The sequence below is a fragment of the Triturus cristatus genome, chromosome 8 (genome assembly GCF_964204655.1).
Source record: "Triturus cristatus chromosome 8, aTriCri1.1, whole genome shotgun sequence".
NCBI lineage: Eukaryota > Metazoa > Chordata > Amphibia > Caudata > Salamandridae > Triturus > Triturus cristatus.
The window spans coordinates 814,624,855-814,651,467 of record NC_140591.1 but is presented as its reverse complement, the minus strand read 5'-3'; the positions used below and the strand labels follow the sequence as shown (position 1 = coordinate 814,651,467).

The 26,613-nt window shown below is 44.6% G+C and overlaps 1 protein-coding gene across 1 annotated transcript in view; it reads left to right on the top strand.

The window, feature by feature from the left end:
- NALCN (sodium leak channel, non-selective) overlaps positions 1-26,613 on the top strand; it is a 2,843,734-nt gene that overhangs the window by 1,732,380 nt on the left and 1,084,741 nt on the right. The window contains exon 15 of the mRNA XM_085622267.1: positions 10,490-10,681. Within this exon, the coding sequence (XP_085478393.1) occupies positions 10,490-10,681 (192 nt within the window). The remainder of the gene's footprint in view (positions 1-10,489; positions 10,682-26,613) is intronic.

Here is a 26,613-nt window from a genome sequence, read left to right as displayed (position 1 = left end):
CAGCTGAGTCTCAGGGATATCAAAGACTTCACCTGCATCTTGCTACCAGCACCTGGGCTCCTCTGCTGTGAATCCTGCTCTGCCAAGTGGTGGCAAATCCAGTCTAGGCCCTTGGAAGTGAGTGGTTGGTGCTGCACCCCAAGAAACCAATTCATCAACACTGAAGCGTCATTCGGAACCGGTTCATTACTCGGTGATATCGACACATCGACGCTGCCTGCACCAAAGCCATGGATCCCGCTTGCCGACTCAATGACCTCGACAATGCAGCCCTTCCTTTACTGATGCAGTGCCTCTGAATCACCGCTGCTGTGTGAGTCTCGGACACCACATCGCTGACATCTGCGATGCACCGTCCGGACTCCAATGCATCCCCGGCCCTGCGTTGCCTTGCACCAACAGATCGCCTACAGCCCAGTGGTTTCATACCAGCACCTCGGGCTGATGCACAGCGCTCCTGACATTGATGCATCAATGACATTGCACGACTTGGGAACTGACACATCTCCTTTGACAGCGACGCATCCCCTCTGTTTTTCCACTCATTGTCCCAGAGCTTCGACACATTCAGGGTACTGTCAGCGGGTCTGCTTGACTCCTGTGCCCATGTCGCGCTCCTTCGCGGTAGGACTGAACTTTTGGATTTGCCCTGGTCAGGGGCGACAAGACAGCCTCAGTTGGAGCTATTGAATTCTAAGCACTGCATTTGGATTTGATCATGCAAAATTCATAACTTGACTTGTGTATGTTGGATTTTTGTCACTTTGGTCTTGTTTTACTCAAATAAATATTGGTTATTTGTCTAAACTGGTGTGGAGTACTTTTGTGGCGTTTTTATTGTTTTAGTGCGTGTGTGTGTGTGTGCGTGCGTGCGTGTGTGTGTGTGTGTGTGTACAAATACTCTACACATTGCCTCTTTAGTTTAGCCTGACTCTGACTGCTCTGTGCCAAGCTACCAAAGGGTGAGCACAGGTAATCGTTTAGTGTGTACTACATTTACCTGACTAGAATTGTGGTTCCTGCTTGAACAGGGTGCGTACCCCTGCCAACCAGAATCCACTTTCTAACATCATGCATCATTGATAGTGGCCCACCCTATTTCTGTAGGCCGAACCCGGATGAGACCCTGTCCCTTTTGAAGGACTTTCCTACAGGAGTAGGCACTGTCCCGTCATCATATTGTACAGTCCTCTTCCCAGTTATGCACTATATGAAAACCATTACATATATGAATACATTCTATTGTTACTGTTTGTTGCACTACAAAATAAATAAATATGTCCCATGAGGAAGCAAGGGCAGTCCAATCAAATTCCACTAGAAATTAGAAAATGCATTGTCTTCTAAATGTGCTACTTCCCTGTGTTTTCTCTTTCAATGGAAACAAATGAAAGGAAAACAAGGAACTAACAAGGATTGATGAACCATTTAAAGGTCAATTTGAGAAACTTGCAACACCAGCTGGAAGAGTGAAAACGTGCAGTGTAGTGTGTTGAAACTCTATAGTTCCTTCTTTAGTGATAATTAGGACCACACAGAAGTGTGAATTCAAGGAGCAGTTTAAGCAATATCACACTGAATGAGCAAAGATAGGTTTGAGATATTAGATAAATGGGACAGTGCTCTACGACTGAGTGTTAAAAAGCTCACTACAAAGGAAACTGGTCTTCTGCTATCCTACTGCCTTTTGGCGAGAATTACGTCTTGCCAGATAAAATGTTTATTTTATATAAATTTATCTTGTTTAGTATTTTTACATAGCTGTCACACTGCCTATCATTACAATAGCTTAAACTAATTTATATAAAATGTGTCACTAGTGAACGTTCCTGCTTAGTAAACACCTAGGAAATAACAACTGAAAAAAATGAAAATGTTAGACAAAAATAAACTTCCATTAATGAAAAATGTGACCTCATATTAACAATGAAATGCATAACAAAGTAAACTGTGGAAAATGTGCCCTATCTTAAACGTGCAAATAATTACCATGCAGCATAATATTTTGTATAACTCTCATTTCTATCAACCTTTCACGGCTAGGCCTAATTTTTTTTGTTTGTGTTTTTGTACCTTTCCCCTTTTAAAGAAAATAAACGCTTTTTGAAAATGCTAATTTAATGCTAGTGTTTGCCAGTAAAATCTGTCATTGCTCTGAAATGTGCTGCATTAAAGAAAATGTATTCCTTTCTTCCTCACACCATATGATTTCATCGTTTTAGACAAATGCATTTGCTATGTGCTGATAGCTCTCATGATTTAACCAGGATACTGCAGATACAAAGGGGATTACTTACGAGCCTTTTGTGCCACCATTGCGTCACTTTTTGTGACGCTACAGCGTAATAAAAAATGCGCCACGTTGCTCCATATTTACAAAGTGATGCACCTAAGTAGATGTTTCACTTTGTAAAGCCCTGCGCTGCATTATACCTGTGTCAGGTATAATGTATACAGGGTGGGCGCTACCCCGTAAAAAAGGGTTGTAGAAGTGGCGCAGTGAAATCAATAGAATTTCACTACATCAATTCTAGGACACCACTGTGTCAAAATCTTATGCCTGCCTCACAGCAGGCCTAAGACTGACGCAGCTGCCTTTAAAATGGGACTTGCCCAAGTGCAAGGACCCATTGCTAGAGTAGCGTCACTTTTGCAACACACTCCAGCAAAGTGTCATTAGTGTGCCTACAGATACGTCAGAAATACTGACGTATCTGGAAATCCTTGCAACATAGAGCGCCATACAGTAAATATGGCGCATCTATGGTGTCGGTAAAGGAGGGATCGCTGAATGGGTTACATCGCTGTTTTCACACAGAGATGCAACACTTTTCATAAATTAGGCCCAAAATGTTTCATCTCATAAACTAGTCCGTTGAACACACAATGTAACACTGCACAACTGACAGAATAGGGGTTGCAAAGGTTCTTGTCTCTATTATATCAATTGTATAAAATATTAGCAAACTACTGATAACACCATGTTGACTTGAGCATTTACCGTGGGAATCGAGAGGAGAGATGACAGACCATTGGAAGATCCTTCACCACTGGTTGAAGATGACCTAAACCCTGGAGTTTGTTTCTATATAGTACATGTTCCTAGATAGAGAGTTAAGGCATTCTGTGCACCTTTCCCTGCCATACCCTTTAGCACTTGACTTTGCTACTTTGCCCAAATTGCTGTATGCTACAGCTAACAGTGATTTTCTGTTTCCTAGCTTTTGTTAGGAGACTCTCCCTCTTTCTCTATGTTAATCTTGGCTACTGCTGTGATCATTTCCTTTTACCTGATTTAACAGTTACTACTGCAACTGTTGGTAGACTCGGCTGAGTTTCCAGAACTGCTCTTTATGAGGAGTTTGATACTTTGTAACTTTTACCTTTTTGTTCCAAGAAATCTTTTCTAAATGAAACTCTTTATGAGTTCTTCTTAGGATACGTTAGGTCCTTTAGATTAATATAGGGACTATTTCCATTATGGAATACAAAGTTATTTTTACATGTTGACTCTAACTAAATTCTTTTGATATTTCTGTAAACATACCTATCTGACCAACCTGAATAAAAAGAAACAAAAACAATTACTAATCTCCTAATGAGAAATTAAGCTTTTAAAACTTCACCAAACCTCTCATCATTGTCTGAACTCTAAATGCTGTAAATTGATTCAATTTGATTTGTGCTTCATTCTAACACGTGGCAAACAACTGTCGACTGAGTGATGGAGTTGGCACGGAATTAAAGATCTCTGTCATAAGTTTAGGGTTGAACTATTTATGCATTTTTCATAATTTCTGCACTATTACAACAAATTAGCCTCATTTCTGTCATCTTTTCACACTCTTGTCACAGAGTTTTCAAGAAGCTTGCTTTACAAACCTTATTCCACATTGCAGTACAATAAAAGTTAGGGAAATATAGGTTGATACTATTTTAACTTGACTGTCAGATTGTACTGGGTCTTAGGATCCTGTAGAAATAAAAAAGGAACAAACTCTGTGGATGGGCACTATTTTCCATTGGGCCCAAGCATGTGTACTTGATTTAAGAATAGTGTGAGTTCCAAGTTCAGACAATAGTGATGTGAAGCCAGCCTAGACAATCTCCCATTAGCTGTTCACAGCCGCAAAACTGCAGAAGCAGTAAGGATACCTGAGACAAAAAAGGGCAGGGTGTTAGATATGGGGAGCGGTAGGTACCTTTATCCAAATAGGGACACTTGCTTCTAGTCAGGGTAAGGGGGATACACACTTTAGATAACCTCTGCTCACCTCCTTGGTAGCTTGGCACGAGCAGACAGGCTTATCCCAAAGGCAATGTGTAAAGTAATTGTACCAACACTCACAGTAACACAGTGAAAACACCACAAATAGACACCACACCACACACCAGTTTAGAAAAATAAAATACCTTTATCTAAACTACACAAGACCAAAACGACAAAAATCAACATACACAGTTAAAAATATGACTATCAAAAGGGTTTCAAAACCTTGTACCATAGAAAACTATGGAGGCGTGACTTTTCACCAAAGTACCCGTAGATGCGTGAAAGTTCCAAAATCCAAACAGCCGCAGAGTCGGAAAACAAAGAGATGCGACACTCCTGAGACCTTGGTGAGGCGGTGCGACAGTTCTACAAAACACAGAGGACGAGTTGCGTCGAATCCGGTATGTATGGGGAGTGATGTGTTGATTCTTCGTGACGGTTCTGGTTCACTGGTGATGCGTTGGGAAAGCGTTCCGCACAGGTAGGATGTGTGGAAATCCGGGTTGTGTCGGCGATCGATGAGGCGGCGTCGAGCAGCGCTGCATCGGTCCTCTTCAGCCACGGTCCCTCGATGCATTGATTCTTGCAGCGGCATCAGGCGCTGTGACGGTTTTCGCAGTGGCACAGCGATGCGTGGAAATTCTTCTCCCGCTGTGGAGATGCGTCTAAAAAACTGCCGCAAGAAGAACGATGTGTTGATTTTAGCAGTTCTTCACGTTTCTTCTTTCTTCCAGCTTCCAAACAGCAGCAACAACCTACAGAGGCCCACAACTGGCACAGAGTTCAGGGGAGCTGGGAGTGAAGTTTTTGTGTCCCTGAGACTTCAAAACAGGAGGCCAGCTCACTTCAGGCCCCTGTAGATCTCCTTCAAGCAGGGGACACAGCACACAGCAAAGTCCCTCTCCTTTCCTTTGCAGGAACAGCAACTGCAGGCCAACCCCATACACACAGCAAGGGCAGTACTTCGCCGCAGTCTCTCCAGCTCTTCTCCTTGGCAACGGATCCTCTTGAATTTCAGGAATGATCTAAAGTTCAGGGGAGTTAGGTCTAATACTTATACCCCAAAATGTCTTAGTTGTTTTTGTGCAAGGGGCTCTGAGCCCAGGTCAAACCAGTTCTGGGGGGCACTCTGCAAGTGCACAACAACATCTATTGTCAGTGTGAGCTTTGGCTTCAGACACACCACAGAAAGGCAGAGCCAGCATTGTGGAAGGCAGGCACAGCCCTATTCAGTTGCAGGTACTACTCCTCTGACCATTCTGACCACTCCAAATGCAGATCAGGCCTATTCAGCCTAGTGCTGACTGATCCAGACTCCTGGAGCCACTTCGCCTCCCCAGCACCTGTCACTCCAAATCCAGACAGTCAATCCACAAGCAGCCAGAGGCACACAGGATGGTAGGCACTTTCTAAAAGTGCTATTTTTAAAAACACAATTTAAAAACCATATTTACTAAAAGATGTGTTATTAAATCCTGAGTTCAGGGATACCAAACTCCATTTTTCTGTCTTATCCCTATGGAAAGTCCTATAGCCACCAAACACAGGTCAGGAAAAAATAGGAGGAAGAAGCAAAAAGTTTGGAGATAATTGTCAGATTGTACTGGGTCTTAGGCTCCTGTAGAAATGAAAACTGGACAAATCCTGTGGATGGGCACTATTTTATATTGGGCTCAAGCATGTGTACTTGACTTAAGAATAGTGTGAGTTCCAAGTTGAGACAATAGTGATGTGAAGCCAGCCTAGACAATCTCCCATCAGCTGTTCACAGCTGCAGAACTGTAGAAGCGGTAAGGATACGTGAGACAAAAAAGGGCGGGGTCTTTTATTCTTTTTAGATTATGACGTGGTAATTGATGTCAGTTGAGGTAGAACAGCCTCATTTGTAATAAGGGGAAGCCAGGGTGAAGGACGATGAGCCAGAAACGACTGCCGAAAGTTCAAAAGGTTTCGAAGGGGTCTTGTCATTGTTTTCACTCTTCGATGTTAAGTTTTCTTCTGGGATCACATTGGAGTGCGATGCATCAAAAGGAAAACCGGTCTGTGCTATTTAAGGCTATACCCTAGGTTTACCGCCCTTCAACTGAAATTTTACTTTTAAATTTGATTAAACATCTGAAATTTCGCAAAATGTCTTTTGAGGTCAACTGTATCTTTTGTATGAGCCTCTATTTAAATACCAGTAACTTCTACCTCATTGGTATTCCAAAGTTGCGGTACGTGCATGTAAGCGCGGTGGACCGGGTTGAGGGGTGGAAGTCAACAAGTCAACATACAATGGGATAGTGAACATAACATAAATAAATAAATAAAACAACTTACCTTCCGCTCGTCGCGTCGCCAAGCTGTCGATGGGGCGAGCCCAAGATGAGTGGTTTTATTTATTTATTTATTTTATGCTCACTGTCCTATTTTATGTCGACTTCCACTCGCCCCATCCCTGCCCCTCACCTGCACAGAATGCGACTGGTATTCCCTATTAAAGGAAACGATAAAAAAACTTACATTTATTCAAAATACCTTTTTGGAAAACTTGACTGAGACTCTCATTACGAATGACCTATTAGCACTGGTAACTTAATTGTAAGACTTAGCTTAATTACTCCATCACCAACATTTTTCCACCGGTAATTCTGAAATTTAAGGGGGGACATATGCCCGTAAATACAGGCACATTCCGGTTTTGTTGTGACAAACACCAGAATCTACATGTAACTCCCAATTTACGCGAATAACATTGTAATAGCTGCTATTTTCCAATCCGGGTAAACTCCAAAGCCAGGTTATTTGATATTATTATATGCAGGAAATCTCTATACCCAATCCGGGGCACTCGTAATCAGCCCCTAAACCATTGGTGTCGAAAATCGCTTGAAGGTTTACCAGCTATAAAAAATACTCACTGAGAGGGGTTGTTCACATATTTACACTTACCACATATTTAGCAGGTGGCAATAATATTGTGTCTTTTTGTGGTAATCCCTTTGATGATATGTGCCAGCCAAAGACCAATGTTAGAGAACATGCAGAATAATTTAGCTGTAACATTGTCACTCTTAATATGTTATTTTTACCTAATTGTGCTATTCTCTTAATCAAAGGAATTAAATAAGCACACCGAAATGTATGTGAATTGGTTGGAGTGGTTACTTCTTTTGATTGAATTAATTACTTATGCGGAGTGGATCAAACCCACAGCCCTGAGCAGCACTCTGAATGCTCTCTCTGCTCAAAGGCATAAACACCAGCAAAGCAAGTACAGGTAAAATAAATAACTTTGTTCCTATAAGTATTATACATATGCAAAACGTGTTGCCAGGCAAAAGGCATAACACTAGCCTGTGTTCAGGAATAAAAAATGAGCTGTGTTCAAAATGGAGCCACCAAACACATTGTGGTCACACACATGGCAGCACTGCAATGGCATCAAATGAAAATAGATATTAACTGATTAGCAGTGGCGGCTCCTCCGTTAAGGTGGAGGAGCGTCGCCCCACTGCTCCTTGAGCAGTGCAATATAAAAATAAAATTATAATAACAAGAAGTTATTATAATTTTTTTATTTGCTCCAGCCAGGTAAGGCGGGCAGGACTTGCTCGCCGCAGAGGGAGCAGGAGTGGCTTGCACTACCTCCCTACCTGCACATGACAGCTTGACCGGCCCTCTAGGGCCGGCCAAACCGCCATGCGCACTTGCCATGTTCTCCATTGGACCGTTTTGCACAGCTTCACGGAGAACATGCCCATGCTCCCCAGGCACTGTCTGAGTGGCCAAACAGGCTGCTCAGACCAATCCTGATGCTGCTCTGCTAGCGTCGTAAATGACTGGGAGAGTCCGGAAACCTGGGTGCTTCTGGTGTTGCCAGCAGATGGAGGAGAGGCGTGCGGTTTTGGGAGAGGCACGCGGCGGAGACAGTATGTTTATTTTTCCAGTTTGACAGAACATTGGGGATGGGTAGGTGCGAAATTCCATCTCTGTCAAAGGGTGAAGGACAGAGACAAAGAAACAAAGACACTATGCCATAGTCCTCTGGGATTTTAAGACGCTGATCTAAATGCCCTCCCTTAGATCTTCCCTTTAGAGGTGCCCAGATGAAAGTCACAATTCCTCCCTCACAGGCCAGCCTGCAAGAAGAGTCCTTATAGAGCATGCAAAATTTGGCATGGTGTCTTCACCTCATGCTGTGGACCAAGGCGGTACTGCAACTTGCAGTGTATAGGCTTCGTGAGGGCACTAAGGTGAGGGGAGTGAGGGAGTCATAGCATGTTTGCTAGATTACAGGAAGTTTAGCAGTGTTTCTTGTTAAAAAGCAGGAGTGACATTTTTAGACCTACGTCAATTGATCACATTTAAACATTGTCTCCTCCTTGGAGGGTCTCTGGTGGGGGGCAGAGCCTTTTCACAAGACACAGTCAAAAAGAACGATAAACCAAAGAGGAGTACAACCGTCCCTGTGGGTATCCAGCAGTGGCGGGGTGCACTTAAGGATGGTATTCACTTTGTCGAGACGCCCCGCCACACTAAAAAAGGCAGGGACTGAGTGACCAGTATTTGAACTACACATATGAATTCTAATCTAAGACTGTGAGCCAGCAGACTCCTTGACTGGCGCATAACCATATGTAATACTGCACTGAATTCAGCCTTACACCAGACGCAGCCACTCTTTCATCATATCCAGTGGAAAACTGAGCCATATACATTTGATTTAAATTGGAGCATTTACTAGTACACTTGATGCATCAGACTTAGCTCATATACAGTGGTGGAGCTTCACTCACATGAAGCACTCATGCTGTCACTAGTTCATTGCATTCAGCAAGGTGAGGAAGTCTGTGGAGCTCTGAACTACCTTTATATCACATATAATTAGTTATCCATATTTATGTACAGTGTGTCTATTGCCCCTGTTCTTTTTGGTACTGATTCATATATGTGAATTGGTCTGTGATTGTTTGGCATTCATCCATATATGTACATTGTTTTTTGTCCTTTTTAGCACTCATTGATACAGCTTTATAGTCCTGTGTCCTTTTTGGCACTTCTCCATATATATGTATAGTTATTTGCCCTTTTGGCACTTAACCATATATGTTTATTACCCTGGGTAGTTTTTGTCACTCCAGTAGTAGGGCCTGTATAACAAAAGCAGCAAAGGGAAATGCACATACATGGATAAGTGAACAAATGTGGCAAACAGGTACTCCAGAGAACCCCAGATATTTGTGTATGTTAATGTAAGGTTTAGGGGGTCAAGTGGCAGCCTCATGGATCCTGCCCCCTCCATTTTAGAATTCAGACTACAGCAACTCAGTCAGAAGAAAATACACCTAAAGTCAGGGAATTTCCATGGTGTGCAACTTGTTAGAGCAACACAAGGGTGATCTAAAAATGCAATTTTTGTAACTTTCTTTTTAGAGCTGGTACAAGATAGGGCTGATGAACCATTACGGGCTTCCACAAAAAAGGAGAGGCACTAAGGCACCCTTATAAGAATATATTCACCATGAACCTCAATGTTGAGTTGCTAGGCGTGTGTGCACCCACTCTGTAGCTGAACCTTACCAAATATGCAGAGAGCAGACAAGCAGGGATCACAGATGCTCACTATTTAGTATAATGCACAGGCATAGCTATCATCAGTACAGCAGGTGCAGTAGCACTTGGATGCACGGTGTGAGGGGGCCTTTCACCACACTGCAACCCGGTTATAAACCTCCCTGCTTCTGTAGTCTCTGAGGAGCACCTCCCGTCATGAGTCATTTTACTCAAACATCCCATTCACCCTCTGCTGCTCTCTGTCAGAATGTCCTATATCCTATTCCACACTGCAGACCCTATCACTTACCCCTTCCTAGGATACCCCTTCCCTCCCTTTCCCCTTCCCCACTCTATCCTTGGTGTGCAAGACACTCTGCCTTGTTCTTTTTTGTATAGCCCTAAATTGCTTTATACCTAGGTTTCCTCCATGTGCTACATGCATGAATACAAGCATACCTTGTCTTTCACTACCTAACTGAAGGAAGGTGGCCCCATTTTCTAACTTGAATTAGAGTCCATGGAGTGGTAAACTAAGAAGAATGACAATGTTTTTGCAAGGGTAATCCTTAAAATATACCTAGCCTTTTGCTTTTGTATTTAATATAATTGAAGGTAGAAACATGCACAATCACCAGGTTAAGCCTTCTTTAAAATGTCTGTTCTCTCTTGTTTCAGGTTCTTCGAGTAGTTCGACTGATTAAGATTTCACCTGCTCTAGAAGACTTTGTTTACAAAATCTTTGGACCTGGAAAAAAGCTTGGAAGTTTGGTTGTGTTTACTGCAAGCCTTCTGATTGTTATGTCAGCAATTAGCCTACAGATGTTTTGCTTTGTGGAAGAACTAGACAGATTCACAACATTCCCAAGGGTATGTACAATGCTGCAGCGCTCTTACTGTATCAGTTTATCCATCAAACAAGCATTGATTTTGACTTTATGAAATGACCAAATTCTGTTACCCGCATAGCCCTGCTGAAAACTATATATGCTCCAAATCAGCGAAAGTGAGAAGAGCAAAATGTGTAATTTGTGCCTGCAAATCTCAAATCCTGTGTCACAGATTCAAGATCTGTAAATATTTAAAATATATTTATTTTTAGTTGAACCATAAAACGTCATCTAGGTGGTGGTCAGATTGTATGCATGTATGAGGCTGAGGGGTGAGAATCATATGATACATTGGGAATGTGTGGGTAGTCACAAACATTTCCTTTTTAATGTACATTTTTGTGGGGTTTAAAGAAATTTCGACTCAATACAGCAATATATTTATATTGTGTAGTTAGTTAAGGTTTATAATAACTTTTTACACAAGTGCATTTCACTTTCCTAAACTATAATCACAAATTAAGAATTACCAAATTGTAAAATTTGAATAATATGGCATATCTCAATTATACGTTTCTATGTATTAAGATAAATTAAAGAGGAATAATCGAAAATATTTACAGATAATACACGCACTTCTCAATTTAATCCAAGCAACATGGACTGCAGAACACGTTGAAGGTACAGAAAGAAGCCATCTATTAACCATGATCAAATCTTCATTGAAGTGATATCAAACTTGATCATATTTTACTCCCAACTCCAATTTATTTCAATATATTCTCTCTTGTTTTGAAAGCAAGGACATTGCTAACACAAATTATTGATCAAAGGTTCTAAGGCTAACTTTCACTCTCTCTAAATATGCTTCTTAACTATTATTAAGATTCTAATAACCCACAATCTTCAGCCATATGCAAACATGCTTTTCATAGGAAAGTAGAGTTACAAAATTGATATGGGAGTTATTCACATTAGATCTCAAGACCAGTTCAGTGTGTTCCAATACATCACTCTAAAAGGACCTATCTTCTGACAATCATATGTCTGTCTAAAACTACCCAAACACAAATTACAATGACATCAGTTCTCAAAAACAGACAATCTGAACATTTCCATTTTGATCATTGACTAATAGACCCATTTCTTGTGTGTATCTTAATCCTAAATTAATGTTGGATCTACGCACACCTTTATAAATCCTTTCCCACTTATCTATTAATTTGCATTCCTACATCTTCGTTGTACCAGTTATTTTGTTTTCCAAATTCATTGACCTAAAGTGGGTTTCCTTTGTGTAATTTATGAGACCAAGAATAAATTGGAGTTTACCTTGTTTAACAAAAAAGCTACTCTAGGAATCCCCCCATTAAGCATTAATGCTAATCTGGTCAATAATTCTGAGAGCTGACTATATCTATTTAATTGGTTGTTTGGTTTGCACTCAAATTTCAAGAAGTGAAAATCAAACATGGGCAAATTAGGTTTGAGAAGTGCTCAGGTATTTGAGGGGCGTAAAAGAATCATGTCTCCATATGTAAAATGGTTTACTTAAGGAGAAAATTATTGTCAAAGCACCTTTCCACTATCGCTATACATGGCTCCTGATAATCAGTAACATTAGGACTAGATAAATCAAGAGCACAAATGCAAATCTACAGTATTTATAGACTTTGAACGTGTTCCTTGGGATATTGTAAATCCAAAAATAAATTTGTAAACGTATCTAAGGTGTAGCTATGTGTAATTCTATGGTACGTGGATTTGCTTAGAGTTTTAGGAAACAGGTTTATACAGATTAGATGTATCTGAAAACCAATGCTGGCAAAGTCATCAGATCTGGGTTTATTATGCTAATTCATGGAGTGTTAGCCCATCAAAGCAAAACGCACAGGAGGATGCCAAGAAGGGCAAACAAAGAGGGCTACACTTGTAAAGTAGTCCCTCATGCAGCTCAATACTAGCACTCGAAGGAAGGATACACCCCAACAGCCAATAGCATTAGGTGAGAGATGTATATTCCACTGAGCAAAGCTGTGAAAGACAAAGTCTCATGCAGATGGTTGAAGGAGACTTCGAAAAAGGTCTGAGGTTTTAAACGGTCAAAACCAAAGCCCCTACTTTTTATGTTGTAAGTAAAAGGTTCACTTGACAGCTATGCTTTCAAAACCCAGACCTATTAAAGACCAACCCCGAAAGTGGTAAGTTATTTTAGAAATGCATGCTTAAGAAAATATCATGAGGAACAAGTAGTTAGCGTCCATAGTTCATGAACTTTCTACACTGCTCATGGGATCAACTTTGCATGCTAAAAAACTTATCAGAAAGCACACAATATTTTATTGAAAATATATATATGTATATATTTTTTTTTAAGGGTTTGCGCAAAAGCAAACCTAGTCTCAGGGTGCAGTGAGCATTTTATTGCGGCTGGAGCATCTGAAACATGAGATGCTCTACTAACAGCAATATTGTGTGAGGGGTCCAGCGGGTAGTTTGAAGAAAAAGGCATGTAATGGTAAGAATGGTGACAAAATATAATTTGGACATGACTAGAGAGCACACTGCATTATTTAACATCACACATAATTGTATAGCATTAGTCATATTTATAGTTATTGGTAGAAAAGGATACAGTGATTTCCCAATGTCACTCACCTTTTTGTCATTTGCGTGCTGCCAGAGAGGAGAGGACTCTATATCGCATATAAATTCTATGAAGTAAAATTAGAGAATTGCATATTCATTTACAGTTTAAAGGCCTCATTTAAAAGAGTGCATTAAGAGAAAAATTAGATTTTCTCTGTGGCCCCATACATCTTAGACAGAAGTGAGCTACCTTACAATAGCGTATGATGGATTGTCAATAACACTCCAAATGCAACGCCAATGTCAAAAGCAGGGACAAGAGCTGACAGACACGTAGGAATAAGTACTTGGGTTAAAGGTCAAGTGAGGCATGACAATTCTGCTATGTAATTCAGGAGTTTCCAGGGGATCGCAGCTGCAACCCTGGGCTTCCCCTTTTGACCCCAAGTACTGTCTTGCTACACCTGGCCTCAATTGGTTATTCATAGCATCAAATTTAAAAGGCCCTGGACTCTGTGTTCCTGCCACAGGTCTGTAGCCGCCTGTCCTTCAAGGCCAGGCATCATATAATTCTGTTATTGTAACCATCATTACTTGCTGAGGTGTGATATGACCTCAGCACCGTAGAGAGCACAAGAGCTTTCTTCAGTCTCTGCAGCACATGCCTGACTTTACCCATCTAGGCACCATACATTCACTTCTTCAAGCTGATATGCTCAGCTGGGGCAGACCATGCATGACAAGGTATGTTCTGGAGCATGGATCTCACTGCCTACCCAACACCCTCCCTGTCCAGTGCTGCAGCTTATTCCCATGGCCTCTTGCCTGCTTGGCTGCCTATGGCCCAGGCTCCTCTCGGGAGTAGCTTCTGGCCTCCTGAAGCATTTCTTAGTTGCCCAAGCCTAATGTCCATCCTCAGTGATCTCCTAACTCCTCCAACCCATTCCCAGACGGGCCGGAGACGGCAAGTGCGGAAGGAATGCAGCAAGAACAAAAAGAGGAAACGTAAACAGCTGAGGAGGCGGAGAGACCCTACCGGTGATGACACGGACAAGTGTTGTACATCAACAATCATCTGTGCCATTGAAATTTTTCGTTTTCCTAAGTGGAATACAATTGACTCTACATATACTTAACTTTGAGCCCTGAAGAAGTCTCGATAGAGACGAAACGCGTTGGCTAAAAGATTCACTATTATGGTCTTTGGATTTTAAGCATTTGAATACATTTGAATAAAGAACACTTATTTTCGACTACAAGCAAATTTTGGACCTGCTTCTTCTATTGGTCGCTATGGATGTTCCATGTTCTAATTAATTGCAATGAGACTTTTTCAAATGATGGGTGCTAGTTCTGTTTTCTGTCTTTTATCACAGTATTAACTTAACTTTGAATTAAATATTTCATTAATTTAAAAAAATAAAATTACATTACAATAGTTTTAAATGTATTAAAAAAAATCCTATATTAAGTAAAATATTTATGTTTATTTATTCTGAAGAAACAATTATTAAAAGTAAAATATAGAATTAATTTAAATATTGTTTTAAAATGTTACATTTATTTTTTTAATAAAAAAGGTTAAGATATTTTATAATAACATTATATTTCTTTTGAATTCATACATTTGTTTTACATTAAATGAAACGCATATTTTGAAAAGTTGAAATTCAATTATTTATTTTAGCATTATTTCCTATGGGGTTCTAGTTTAAGTCCCTGCCTCCATCTTTTTTGATAGAAGGATATTGCAGTACCAGTGGTTGGCCATGGGTGGTGGTGGATTTACTCCAGGTCGGAACTAAGTATAGTTATGACTTTTCTGGGACTTTTTTTATTGCAGTAACTATAAAGTGCAGTTTGTGAATAGCAATTAATTTAGGGGCATATTATCAAGGTCCGGCGTTAAAATTATCGCTGCTTTATCGGCAGAAAACTGCCCCTAAATCGGTGATAATGGGCTTGATAATATGCCCTTGAGAATTCCAATAGAAGCCCATGTTCACACCAGAACAAGCCAGACCTTGATAATATGCCCCTTACTCTTTAATGGGTGGGGTATTTATCCCTTGCTAAACCCCTCTTAGTCTCCACTGTGACCCTTCCATGCTCCTTCCTAAACCACTCCCAGTTTATAGTAAGTATTCCCCATTTTTCTTTCACTTCCCCATCCCTCTCTCACTTACTAATAAAACATAGGTGTACATGTGTCCAGAGCTCTGCAGTTGTGCAGAGATCTCTGTTGATAAAATATAGGCGGGGCACAGAACCCCAGAAGTAGGTTAGTGAATGGTGTTTTGTAGTACGTGAGTAGTATCAAACATACCACAAAATACAGATTGTGAATAGACCTCTGGGTATTTTTAGGTGTGTTCCTTGGGCCCAGGTTCACACAGTGCCTGACGGTGGCACTGGAATGAGGAAGGAAAATAAAGCTGATAAAAATGACCAGCTTCTTTGTTTATTGCTACTCATTTAGTCAGTACACACATTTCCATTCTATAAGTAGTGCCATTTAATGTTAAACGCAATAGATGCCAAGGCTCAGCTGCAGGCCCGGCTTAAGCGCTGGTGGCGCCCGGTCCGACAATCACTTTTGGTGCCCCTCAAGCCTCATGACTGCCTCCTCAGATTCTTTCACTACCACTTGGCAAAGGAGCCTCTCATTTCTCTAATCATAAGATATTGCTAAATACAGTGCACTTCCTGAGGTTCGCGCTCCCCTCTACAGGTCAGGGCCCAGTGCGGCCGCACTGGTCGCACTGCCCTAAAGCCGGCCCTGCTTTGCTGCTTGTACCCCATGCATTTACTCATTGATTTGACTGGAAGAATTCTCAGGGCACATGTTATTTTATAAGATGGGATGTTTTGGCTGATTGGAACTTCATTTACTGCGCATTTTGTTAATTGTACTTTATAGATGTGCAGGTCTGCTCTTGCCTGCAACTTGTTCATTCTTGTTATATTAGTTTCTGTTTTTTGTTTTTATTGGACTATGTTTTTAGCCTTTTACTTAACTATACAGAAGTACTTCAAGGACTCATTTGTCATGTGCAGCACTATACAAATATGTGCAGTATTCACGAAGCCTGATAAACCGTCTTTGCTGTGTTCATAACTCATCTCTAAAGTCTGCAGCTCTCTCCATGTGACAATGTTTTTTGGGGTGTATCTATATGTGTAAGGTGGTATGCATCTAAAAACTGGGTGCCACACAGCAGCACTGATTAAGTGTCAAAGAATAAAGGCACCCTAACACTGTGTACCACACGGAACTCAGAGGAGAGACATGCAAATATCAATACACTTTCAATTACGTATTGTACACATAAATTTAATCAAACAATATTGGCAATGGGAATGCGAAACAAGGGCTTTCATCTTTCCATAAAATAATTTAAAAAATCAAAAATGTTAACGGAAATCGCAAAATAAAAGCGGGGTTATATAATTCACATAGCGTCTGGAAACATATAGCGTTTTTGACATTTATGTTGTAATTTAAAATTGCAATGAACATTTTGCCAATGTAATATGAGATAGATGTTACACAAACTTGGACCGGTTGTGTCTCAGTACTTTACATACGAGGAGGAGATGTGGTCCAGTGGCTAAATTCTCCCTGATGCCTTCACAGATGGGTTGTAATTCCGGCTTTGGGAATGACACTTACTACAGAGGATGATAAATGTATTGTTCTTGCTTCTATTTTTAACATTTCATAAAGCGCGAACAAATGCCCGCAGGCGTCTCGGCGCTGTACTATGTAAACTCTCCTTTACTTGGCTTCTAGCTCTTAGAGGTTAAACAACCATGTTTTCAGCATTTTTCTAAATAACAGAAGATTTGGGCTAGATCTAATGGATTGTGGCAGTGTGTTCCAGAGTTTCGGGGCAGCCACCAGGAAACGTCTGTCTCCCCAATTGACTAATCTGGTCCGAGGTATCACTATATCGTTCAATTTAGCTGAACGAAGTGGTCGAGGAGGACAATACGGAATAAGCTGATCTTTCAGGAATTGAGGAATTGAGGACCTTGCGAGTGTAGCGATTTATAAACTATACATAATGTTTTAAATTTGATTCTATTCCTGATAGGGAGCCAATGGAGGCTTCTCAGTGTATCAGTTATGGGTTCAAACTTAGGGATACCCACAAGGAGTCTGGCCGCCGCATTCTGTACTGTCTGCATTTTCTTAATGACCCTGGTTTGAGCATTGATAAACAGGCCATTGCAGTAGTCCAATGCAGACAGGACTAGGGCACTTACTAAAGTCTTGCCTACACTCTTGGGAAGAAATGGAAGGATCTTTTTTACAAGGCATAGTTTATAAAACGCTGTAGGGGCCGTCTGGTTTGCATGAGTCATAAAATTCAATTTATCGTCAAAAATGACGCCTACATTTCTCACCCTCGTGGTCGGTTTAGGCAAGGCTCCAAAAGATACCGGCCACCATATCGAGGACCAGTTAGGATTGAGATGGCCAAAGGTTACTACCTCGGTTTTGTCGGAGTTCAGCTTCAAACAGTTTGCTGACATCCACTGTCCGATGGCCTGCATACCTGTTCTAAAACTCTCCGCTACTGTTTCCCCATCGTCTCTGACGGACAGGATCAACTGGGTGTCATCCGCATAGGAGGTAAGGTTCATCCCATGTGCTTTGATCGTCTTAGCAAGGTCCGACACGTAGATGTTAAATAGTGTCGGACTGAGGGATGAACCTTGAGGCACCCCACATGGCAAGGACAACTCTGCTGACGTGAATTGTCCCAGGACGACTGCCTGTGATCTATCCGCCAGGAACGATGTTAGTAGTTTCTTCGCTAGGCCTCGGACTCCCATGCCTTCAACACGATCGACCAAGATCTTATGGTCGACCGTGTCAAAGGCGGCCGATAAGTCTAAAAGCACTAGCAATGCTGAGCCTCCTTGATCTCGTATTAGACGAATATCATCCGCTACTTTGATCAGAGCAGTTTCTGTTCCATGGAACTTGCGGAATCCAAATTGGGTATCATCGAGCCAATGGTATTGCTCGATAAATTCCGCAAGTTGAGCATTCATAGCCTTTTCTGCTATTTTGGCTAGAAACGGGAGGTTGGCTACAGGCCTGTAATTTTTTAACTCTGTTTTATTCAGACCAGCTTTTTTCAAAAGTGGCTTTAGCAAGGTCTTTTTTAGAGGGGAAGGGAAGATACCTGTGCGGAAAAACAGATTACAGATTTGAGTTATAATTGGCACCACTGTGTCCAGTAATGGGAGAATAGTTTGCACGGGACAAGGATCTAGAGCTGAGCCGGACTTAATGGATTTGATTATGTCCTCAATTTGTTTTTCTGTGATTTCCGCAAACTGTAGAAGGGTATTTTCAATATGTGGTGTTAGCATGTTATCTGTGTTTTGAGTATCAGTAGAGTTGAATACTGAGAAGATATCATTCACTTTAGTGAAAAAGAAGGATGCTAGTGAGTCACAGACACTTTGTGAACAAGGGGGGTTTAAATCAGGAACATCTCCTACAAGCTGTTTAGTTATGTTGTAGAGTTTTTTATTAGAGTTTTTAGCATTTTCAATTTGTTCGCTGTAGTACTTTTTTTTGGCCTCTGTGATCAGGAATTTATACTGAGTTTGGAGCTTTTTATACATATGTTTGCTTTCATCATCATAACTTTTCCTCCAGTGTCTTTCTTTGTTTCTACATAATTGTTTATGTTGTCTAAGTTCTTTTGTGTACCATGGTGCTGACGGGGTGCTTCTGTTACTGGACATTCGTTTGACTGGTACTAATTTATTAGTAGCCTTGTCCAGCCAAACTTGATATTGGTTTGGTTTGTGGCTATTTCTGGATCAGTAGACAGAATGGGCTTAGAATTATCTAAGATTACCTTAAGGTTCGGAATATTAATGTCTTTCCATACCTTAAAGGTTTCCTGTCTGGGAGTGGGTATTTTAACAGTGGAGGTATCACTAATTTCTATAGTACTTAGTACCAGGTGATGGTCAGTCCAGGTCATTGGGAGGACGTCAGTGATTAGGAGATTATCTAAGTTGGTATATATTCCATCTAATGTATGCCCAGCATTGTGGGTAGGTCCTGTCACTAATTGTGACAGGCCAAAGACCTCCATTACCGACTGTAGGGATATATATAGATATAGTGTCTTTATCCCCGTTACAGTCCAGATGGAAGTTAAAATCTCCTAGCAATGTTATGGATTTCTCGATTGCAGATGTTTCTAAAATAGTGGCAATTTCTGTGAGAAATCCCAACCGGGTTTCTGGTCGTCTATATAATAGTATGCCTCTGAAGTTATAAGAGGGCGATAAATAGATATTAAAGATATTAAAGTGAAGCGCCTCACACGTAGTAGTAGGTATTGCCTTGATGTGAATTTATCTGCTGCATTAGAAGTAAAAATATATTGCATCTCCCATGTGACCTAATGAAATGAGTACAAAGGAAATTGTGGAACAGAAGGAATAAAACTTTATTGAACGTGGACAACTTTGTGGAATCGTTTGTATTGACTCAAGCTGTGCGTCCGGCAGAAGGAGTGCAATTTCACTCCCAATTGTGATGTACTTATCTACAAGTGGTTGTGGGCAGACCACTACACGGGCTGCACGCATAAAAGTTTAAATGGACAACTTCTCAGTGAAACCTTTAGAAGAAGGTGTGCACTTGGACATCCCTATTTTTATTCAGATTTTGTAGCATTTCAGCAAATCAAATGAAACATTGGATGTTAAATGTACTAGTTGACCCTATTTATTTATTTATTTATTTATTTATTTTTTTAAACCGTTTATTACAAGACTCAAAAATTATACAAATATGGGCCTACAACCTTCCGGCCGGCCGCTAGCAATAAAAGGAGCATACGATATATATTTATAAAACACATGGTGCTGCGGCCGAGCATGCACAGGAGGTAACATCGTTGCGAGCCACACTATCCAGACCCCATTATACGGTTCCATTTTAAACTTAAAGAACAACAAATACAAACAAACCCACAAGGCAATCCTCAATCGGAATAGCAACACGTGCTCCCCTAGAGGGGGGATCCTAGCCATCCAAAGGAATCTCAAGAGGGGGGGGAGAGATCAAAACTAGGGCTGGGGACACCTAATGCCCAGGTACCGGGGGGATGAGTTGGCTAAGGGGACGGGGCCGGCGACGGATCGGGCAATAACGGTGGAGCACAGATTCCCCCGCGGTAGGCGTTCCAGGGGCCCCACACTTTCACCCATGTCGCAGGCTTACCTCTCGCCACATACACCACCTATTCCCGAAACATGCACCAATCCATATGTTCCTTCCAGGCCGAGACAGTCGGGGGCCTCTGGGATCCCCACAGCTGGGCAATATCACGCTTGGCAACCATGTACCCCAGAGTCACCCACCACGTCTGCGGCACCGAGTAATCGGTAGGCTCCCACACATTCAACAGGCATCTCCTCGCTTCGGGCAACAGCGCCACATGCGTGACCACTCGCAGCACCTCATGCACACCTCGCCAGAACCCCTCCACTTCCGGGCACTCCCACAAGATATGTAGAAAAGTCCCCAGCGCACCACACCCACGCTTACACAAACCGTCCTCAGCATAGCCCATACGCAGGAGCTTTGGCCCCGTCATGTAGACCCTGTGGAGTATCTTGAGCTGGACGAAACGAAGGCGAGCCGGTATGGCCACCTCTTTCGGGGAGGCCACCGCGGAGATCCAGTCCTCGTCGTCCAGCTCCAGCCCATCGGCTACCCAAGCCTCACGAAGGGCAGTCAACAAGTCTGAGCGGTCGTTGATCAGTTTTTTGTAGATCAGTGAGATCGTGCTGTCAGGGACGTGTCCATCCAGCACTCTATCCTCCAGGGGGGAACACTCCGGGATGGAGGCAACGTCCAGAAAGACGGAGCCCAGCGCATGCCGGACCTGCAAGTACCGAAAGTACTCGCTGCCCTGCAACTGAAATTCCGTCTGCAGCATCTCGAACGTTTTAAATCCTCCCCTCGCCCAGAGATCCCCCAGTTTGCTGATGCCTATTAAATCCCACTTCTCAAAGCCCTTCGAGGTCCACAAGGAGCCCAACCGCTCAGATGCGTATAGTGGTGACGCCCGGGTCAAACGGTCCTTCCACCCCATTGCAGCATTGGCCGCGTGCCACACTCGCACCATGACACGCGTGGGGCCCGTTAGGCGAGCGTCGGGCGCGCTAGAGTAGAGCGCTCGATTATAGTCGCCACCTGGAAGTAGCATCCTATCCATTTCAAACGCCGGGTTTAAGGCTGGCCCATATAGGCCCTGATTAATCGCAGCTAGCTGGGAGGCCCAATAATACCGTTTAATATCCGGGAGGGCAATCCCCCCATCATACCAGGGGAGCGTCAGCTTAGCCAGGGCAATACGTGGCCTCCCGTCCCAGAACAGGCGGCGCTGCAAACTCTCCACTTCGCGGAAGTAGCGCGCTGGGACGAGGTCCATAGTGTTCTGCAACGCGTATAGGAAACGCGGCAACGACATCATTTTAAACAATGCCGCCCGGCCGAGCGGCGAAAGCGGCAAACGCCGCCAGCGCGCGACATCCTCTTTCAGACGCTGGAGGGGGGGAAGCAAGTTCCGATCATACCGAGCCTCCGGGTCCAGAGTAATGAAGACACCCAGGTACCTAAATCCCTGCGGGGCGACCTGGATCGGACAGCCCCGCGGGAGGACAGGAGCCTCCCCAGAGAGAACATACACACACGATTTAGCCCAGTTGATGACCAGACCGGAGTTACGACCGAATGAATGCAGAACATCAACCAGTACTATGAGTGATTTACGTGGGGAAGCTAGGTACAAGAGGATGTCATCAGCGTAGAGGGATACGCGGTCCTCATACTCAGGGGTCCAGCGGAGACCACGGATGGAAGGCTCCCACCGCAGCCACTCCGCCAGGGGCTCCAAGGCAAGTGCAAAGAGGAGCGGCGATAAGGGGCAGCCCTGTCGTGTGCCCCGGCCCAGCTCGAACGGAGCCGATACTCTTCCGTTCACCACCACTTGCGCCAATGGGCCCGAATACAGCAATTTGACCCAACTGATGAACCCTGGGCCAAATCCAAACTTCGCAAGCATCGCCCAGATATATGGCCATTCAAGCGTGTCAAACGCCATGGTGGCGTCTAAGGACGCCAAAATGGCCGGCTCCCGTATGAACGGGGCACGTGCGAGCACACCGTGCAAATGCCGCAGATTAAGGGCTGTGTTGCGATGGGGAATAAAGCCAGACTGGTCCTGATGAACCAAATCGCCCACCACGCCGACCAGCCGATTGGCCAGTACCTTAGCGAGAATCTTGGGCTCCGCATTCAGCAGCGAAATGGGCCGATAGGATGTAACCCGGTCCCGAGGTCTCCCTTCCTTGTGGATGACCACGATTGTAGCCAGACGCTGGTCCGGCGGGAGGGAGCCCACCGAGTGTGCCGCCAGGAACATAGCCCGGAGGTGGGGTGCCAGCGTATCCGGTCGCAACTTGTACAACTCGATAGGGAGACCATTCAGACCCATGGCCTTGCCGGAAGCGACCGAGCGTATGGCGAGGGCGATCTCGTCGGAGGTGGGAGCGGCGTCCAACGACACCCTGTCCTCCCCGGAAAGGGACGGCAGCGCGATATCACTGAGCAGGGCACGGGAATCCTCTTCCGAGCAGGGAGACACCGGGGAATACACCCAATGGAAATAATCCGCGAAGCAGGAGACAATTTCTTCTGGCTCAGTTACACACACACCATCCGTTTTCTCAATCAGCGGGACCACACGATTCGCTCTCTCTTTTTTGTCCAACCACGCTATAAGTTTACCAGCCTTATCACCCACATCATACAGTCGCCCCTGTTGCTCTCTACTGAGGCCCCTGGCCGCCTCCGTGACGAGGGCCCTGTAGGCCGCCTGCTTGAGTTGGAGGACATGTAATGCAGCATCCGTCACCCCACCTTCTAAATTCCCCTCCAACTCGGCTATTTCAGCCTCCATCCGGGTCACCTCCTCCCGCTCGCGCCTCCGGGCGTGGGAAATAAGGGATAGGGCCTCCCCTCGGAGTACTGTCTTGAAGGCCTCCCATAGCGGTATGGCCGAAGGCACAGACCCCACATTCTCATCAAAATATCGCTGAAGGGATTTAATCAATGCAGCGCGAATGGAGGGGTCTCGCAGGTACCAAGGATTGATTGGGACCACCCTACCCTCACCCCTCGGAAAGACATCAAAGTGCAGTAGGAGCGGGGAGTGGTCCGAAATACCCCGTGGCAAATGGCGTACCTCTCCCACCCTCCCAACATAGGCCGCCGGGACAAGGACATAGTCTAGTCGTGAGAGACTACCATGGGCTCCCGAGTGGAAAGTATACTGCAGCTGCGTGGGGTGTTTTAAACGCCAGCAGTCCACTAAGCCAAATGTATCCAAGAGGCCGGGTAGCCACGCCTGTGCCCGGGGGAGGTCCCTAGGGGGGTGACGATCCAAAGATCCAGATACCACCGCATTAAAATCCCCCCCCACAACTAAAAGCCCCCCCGGAAGGCCAAGGAGAAGGCGCCCAAGGTCCGCAAAGGTGGTCGACTGCAGCCCCGGTGGGATGTATACTGACACAAAGACAACCACTTTGCCCTCCAGTCTTCCCACCAAGACCGTATAACGTCCCCTATCATCGTGGAGCACCTCATCAATCTCCAACGGGAGCGAGTTCTTTACCATGATGCCCACACCCCGTGAGCCGGACGTGAAGCCCGAGTGAGCCACTAGGCGATAGCCACGCCGATTCATGGCGCAGAAGGAGTTGCCAATGAGGTGTGTCTCCTGCAGAAAGACTACATCGGGCGAGATTCGCTTCAAAAACTGCAGGACCACGCCCCGTTTGATCCTGTCCCCCAGTCCATTCACATTCCAGGACAACAAAGTTAGTTCCCTACCCCCCATCATATACAAAAGCCATCATTCGTACCCCGGAGAGCACTTTAGAACCAACACAATAATACGTTTGCCTTGTGATAAAAACGAACAACACCCCATCCCTACCCACCCACCCCAACAGAACTCCCCCCTCCCTGCACCCCTGCATGAGCCCAAACAGCCCCCCAACGTGCAGTGTGCCTGTCGCCCCATATATAGTTAGACTAACTAAACCCCCTAGAGGAGGAGGGAGAACCCCCAATAGACCCAACACAACCTCCATAGGAGGGGAACTTACAAAAACTGACGCAGAATCAAAAGTGGCATCATTTTCGTCCAGAGTGAGGCCCAATATTAGACCCTCAGTCCTGATCCAGCGTGCCGTCTCCCCCCGCCGCCCCCCCCACCCCCCCGATCACGATCCCTGGGCAGAGTATCCAGCCAGTCCCCGGCCGCCTCGGGACGATCAAAGAAGTGCGTGCGACCATCCACCTCCACACGCAGCTTGGCCGGGAAAAGCATGGCGTATTTAAGGTTTAGGTCCCGAAGACGGCGTTTGACGCCTAAGAAGCTCAGTCTCTGCTTCTGGACCGCTGGGGTGAAATCAGGATAAAAATTAACCTCCATATTGTCAAGCTTGACCGGTCCATGCAGTCTGGAGGTTTGCAGGATAGCGTCTCTATCCCGAAAATTGAAAATCCGGGCGATGAGAGGTCTCGGAGGGGCTCCGACCTTCGGCCTTCCCCCGGGAACCCTGTGGGCCCTCTCCACAGCGAAGAATTTGCTCAGCCCCCGTGGCTGGAGATGGGTAGCAATCAGGTCCTCCACAAAGAGATCCGCCGCCGCCTCCTCGCGTCCCTCGGGCACCCCGATAATGCGAATGTTGTTCCTCCGTGCCCGACTCTCGGAGTCCTCCAAGCGTCGATCCATTAGCGCAGTCGCCCGACTAAGCCGGCGCATCTCTGTTTGCAAGGCCGCCACATCTGTCGTTAGGCCCGATGCGGTGTGGGCCAAAGACTCTACTCGGTCATTAGTTTTGGAAAGATCGGCCCTCACCAGGCCAACATCCACGAGGACCGAGTCAATCTTCTGCGCCAGTGTATCAAACCGCTGGCCCACCGAGGCCTTCATCTCGGCAATGGCGCCCATAACATCTCGCAGAGTCAAATCTGCGGGCAGGTCTGGGGCATCAGGAGGGCTCTCAGGGGACTTGCGCGGTCCATCGGGCGATCCCTTCTGGAGGGTATAGCGGTCCATACTGTTGGCCTGATGGACGGCGCCACGCCGGGTCGATTTGGTCTTTGCCCGGTCTCCATCTTGTTTCGTGGCCATGGCCACCAGTCTCCCAGTCGCACCAGCCACGTCGTGTAGGGCAGGAAAGCAGACACGAGCTCCGGGGGGGCCCCCTCAGGGCAGCGGGGTGGATCACAGCCTGCAGGCAGGCAGGGTCTCCCAGCAAGGCCACACCACACCAACACCAAGGGCTCCGCGACCCAACCTCGCAGAGACGACAAGGTGGTGCGAAAGCGAAAGCGAAAGTGCGGGGCACGCGAGTCGCCAGGCCCTGCCTGCCGCTGTTGTTCACTTTGTCACTGGATCACCCCACAGCGCAAATCCGGGGTCTGGCGAGGGGAAGGCCGCACACTTCAATCGGTGCTCACTCCGGTGTCCGAGGTCCGATTCGGAAGCGGAAAACGGGTGCCACCTCAGCTCAGGTTCACCAACATAGTCCCCTCATCCAGGGCAGGATAATTTCAGGATAATCGTAGGAGGTTGCGGAGGTCCTCGGGAGCCTCGCACCTACGCGGCCATCTTGGTTGCGCGCTAGGCTCCTCCCCCGACCCTATTTTTTAAAAAAGAATTAAGTGGGTGAACACTCTGAACTTCCTATGAGGGAAAGCAGACTCACTCATTGAGCTCATTGCTGCAACTGAGGTTGAGACATTGCCAATCCATGAAGAGGGCTCGGACAGTGGGGAAATGAGTGGCACCAGCTGAAGAAGTGGGTCATGGCCTACTAAAAAAACTGATGGGCTCCAACCCTTATTTCTAATACAAATTAACCACTGCCTGGCCTTGAGTTGTCAGAATCAATGCAAAGAACACAGGAAATATGTCTCACACTTGACTGCAACCTCCTTGTTTTCTGTCCATTTTTTATTAAACTAATAGTGAAAAATAGTCCATTAGACACTTATAGAGTAATAGAAAATGGATCACCAGCAGTTAGAACTAGACCTTCTCTGGCAGATGAAGAAAGTAAAAGGGATTTTATACATATATTGTTTGTGTGCTTGCAGATGAGAATGTGTTTGTGTCAAAGGGGACATTTATATGTGTGAGCATATGTATCTGTAAGTGTGAGCATGTGTGTGTGAGTGAGACTTAGTAAGAGCTAGTGAGTGATCATGAGTACAATTTAGTGCCATTAAGTGTCATCAAGTGATTATGAGAATGT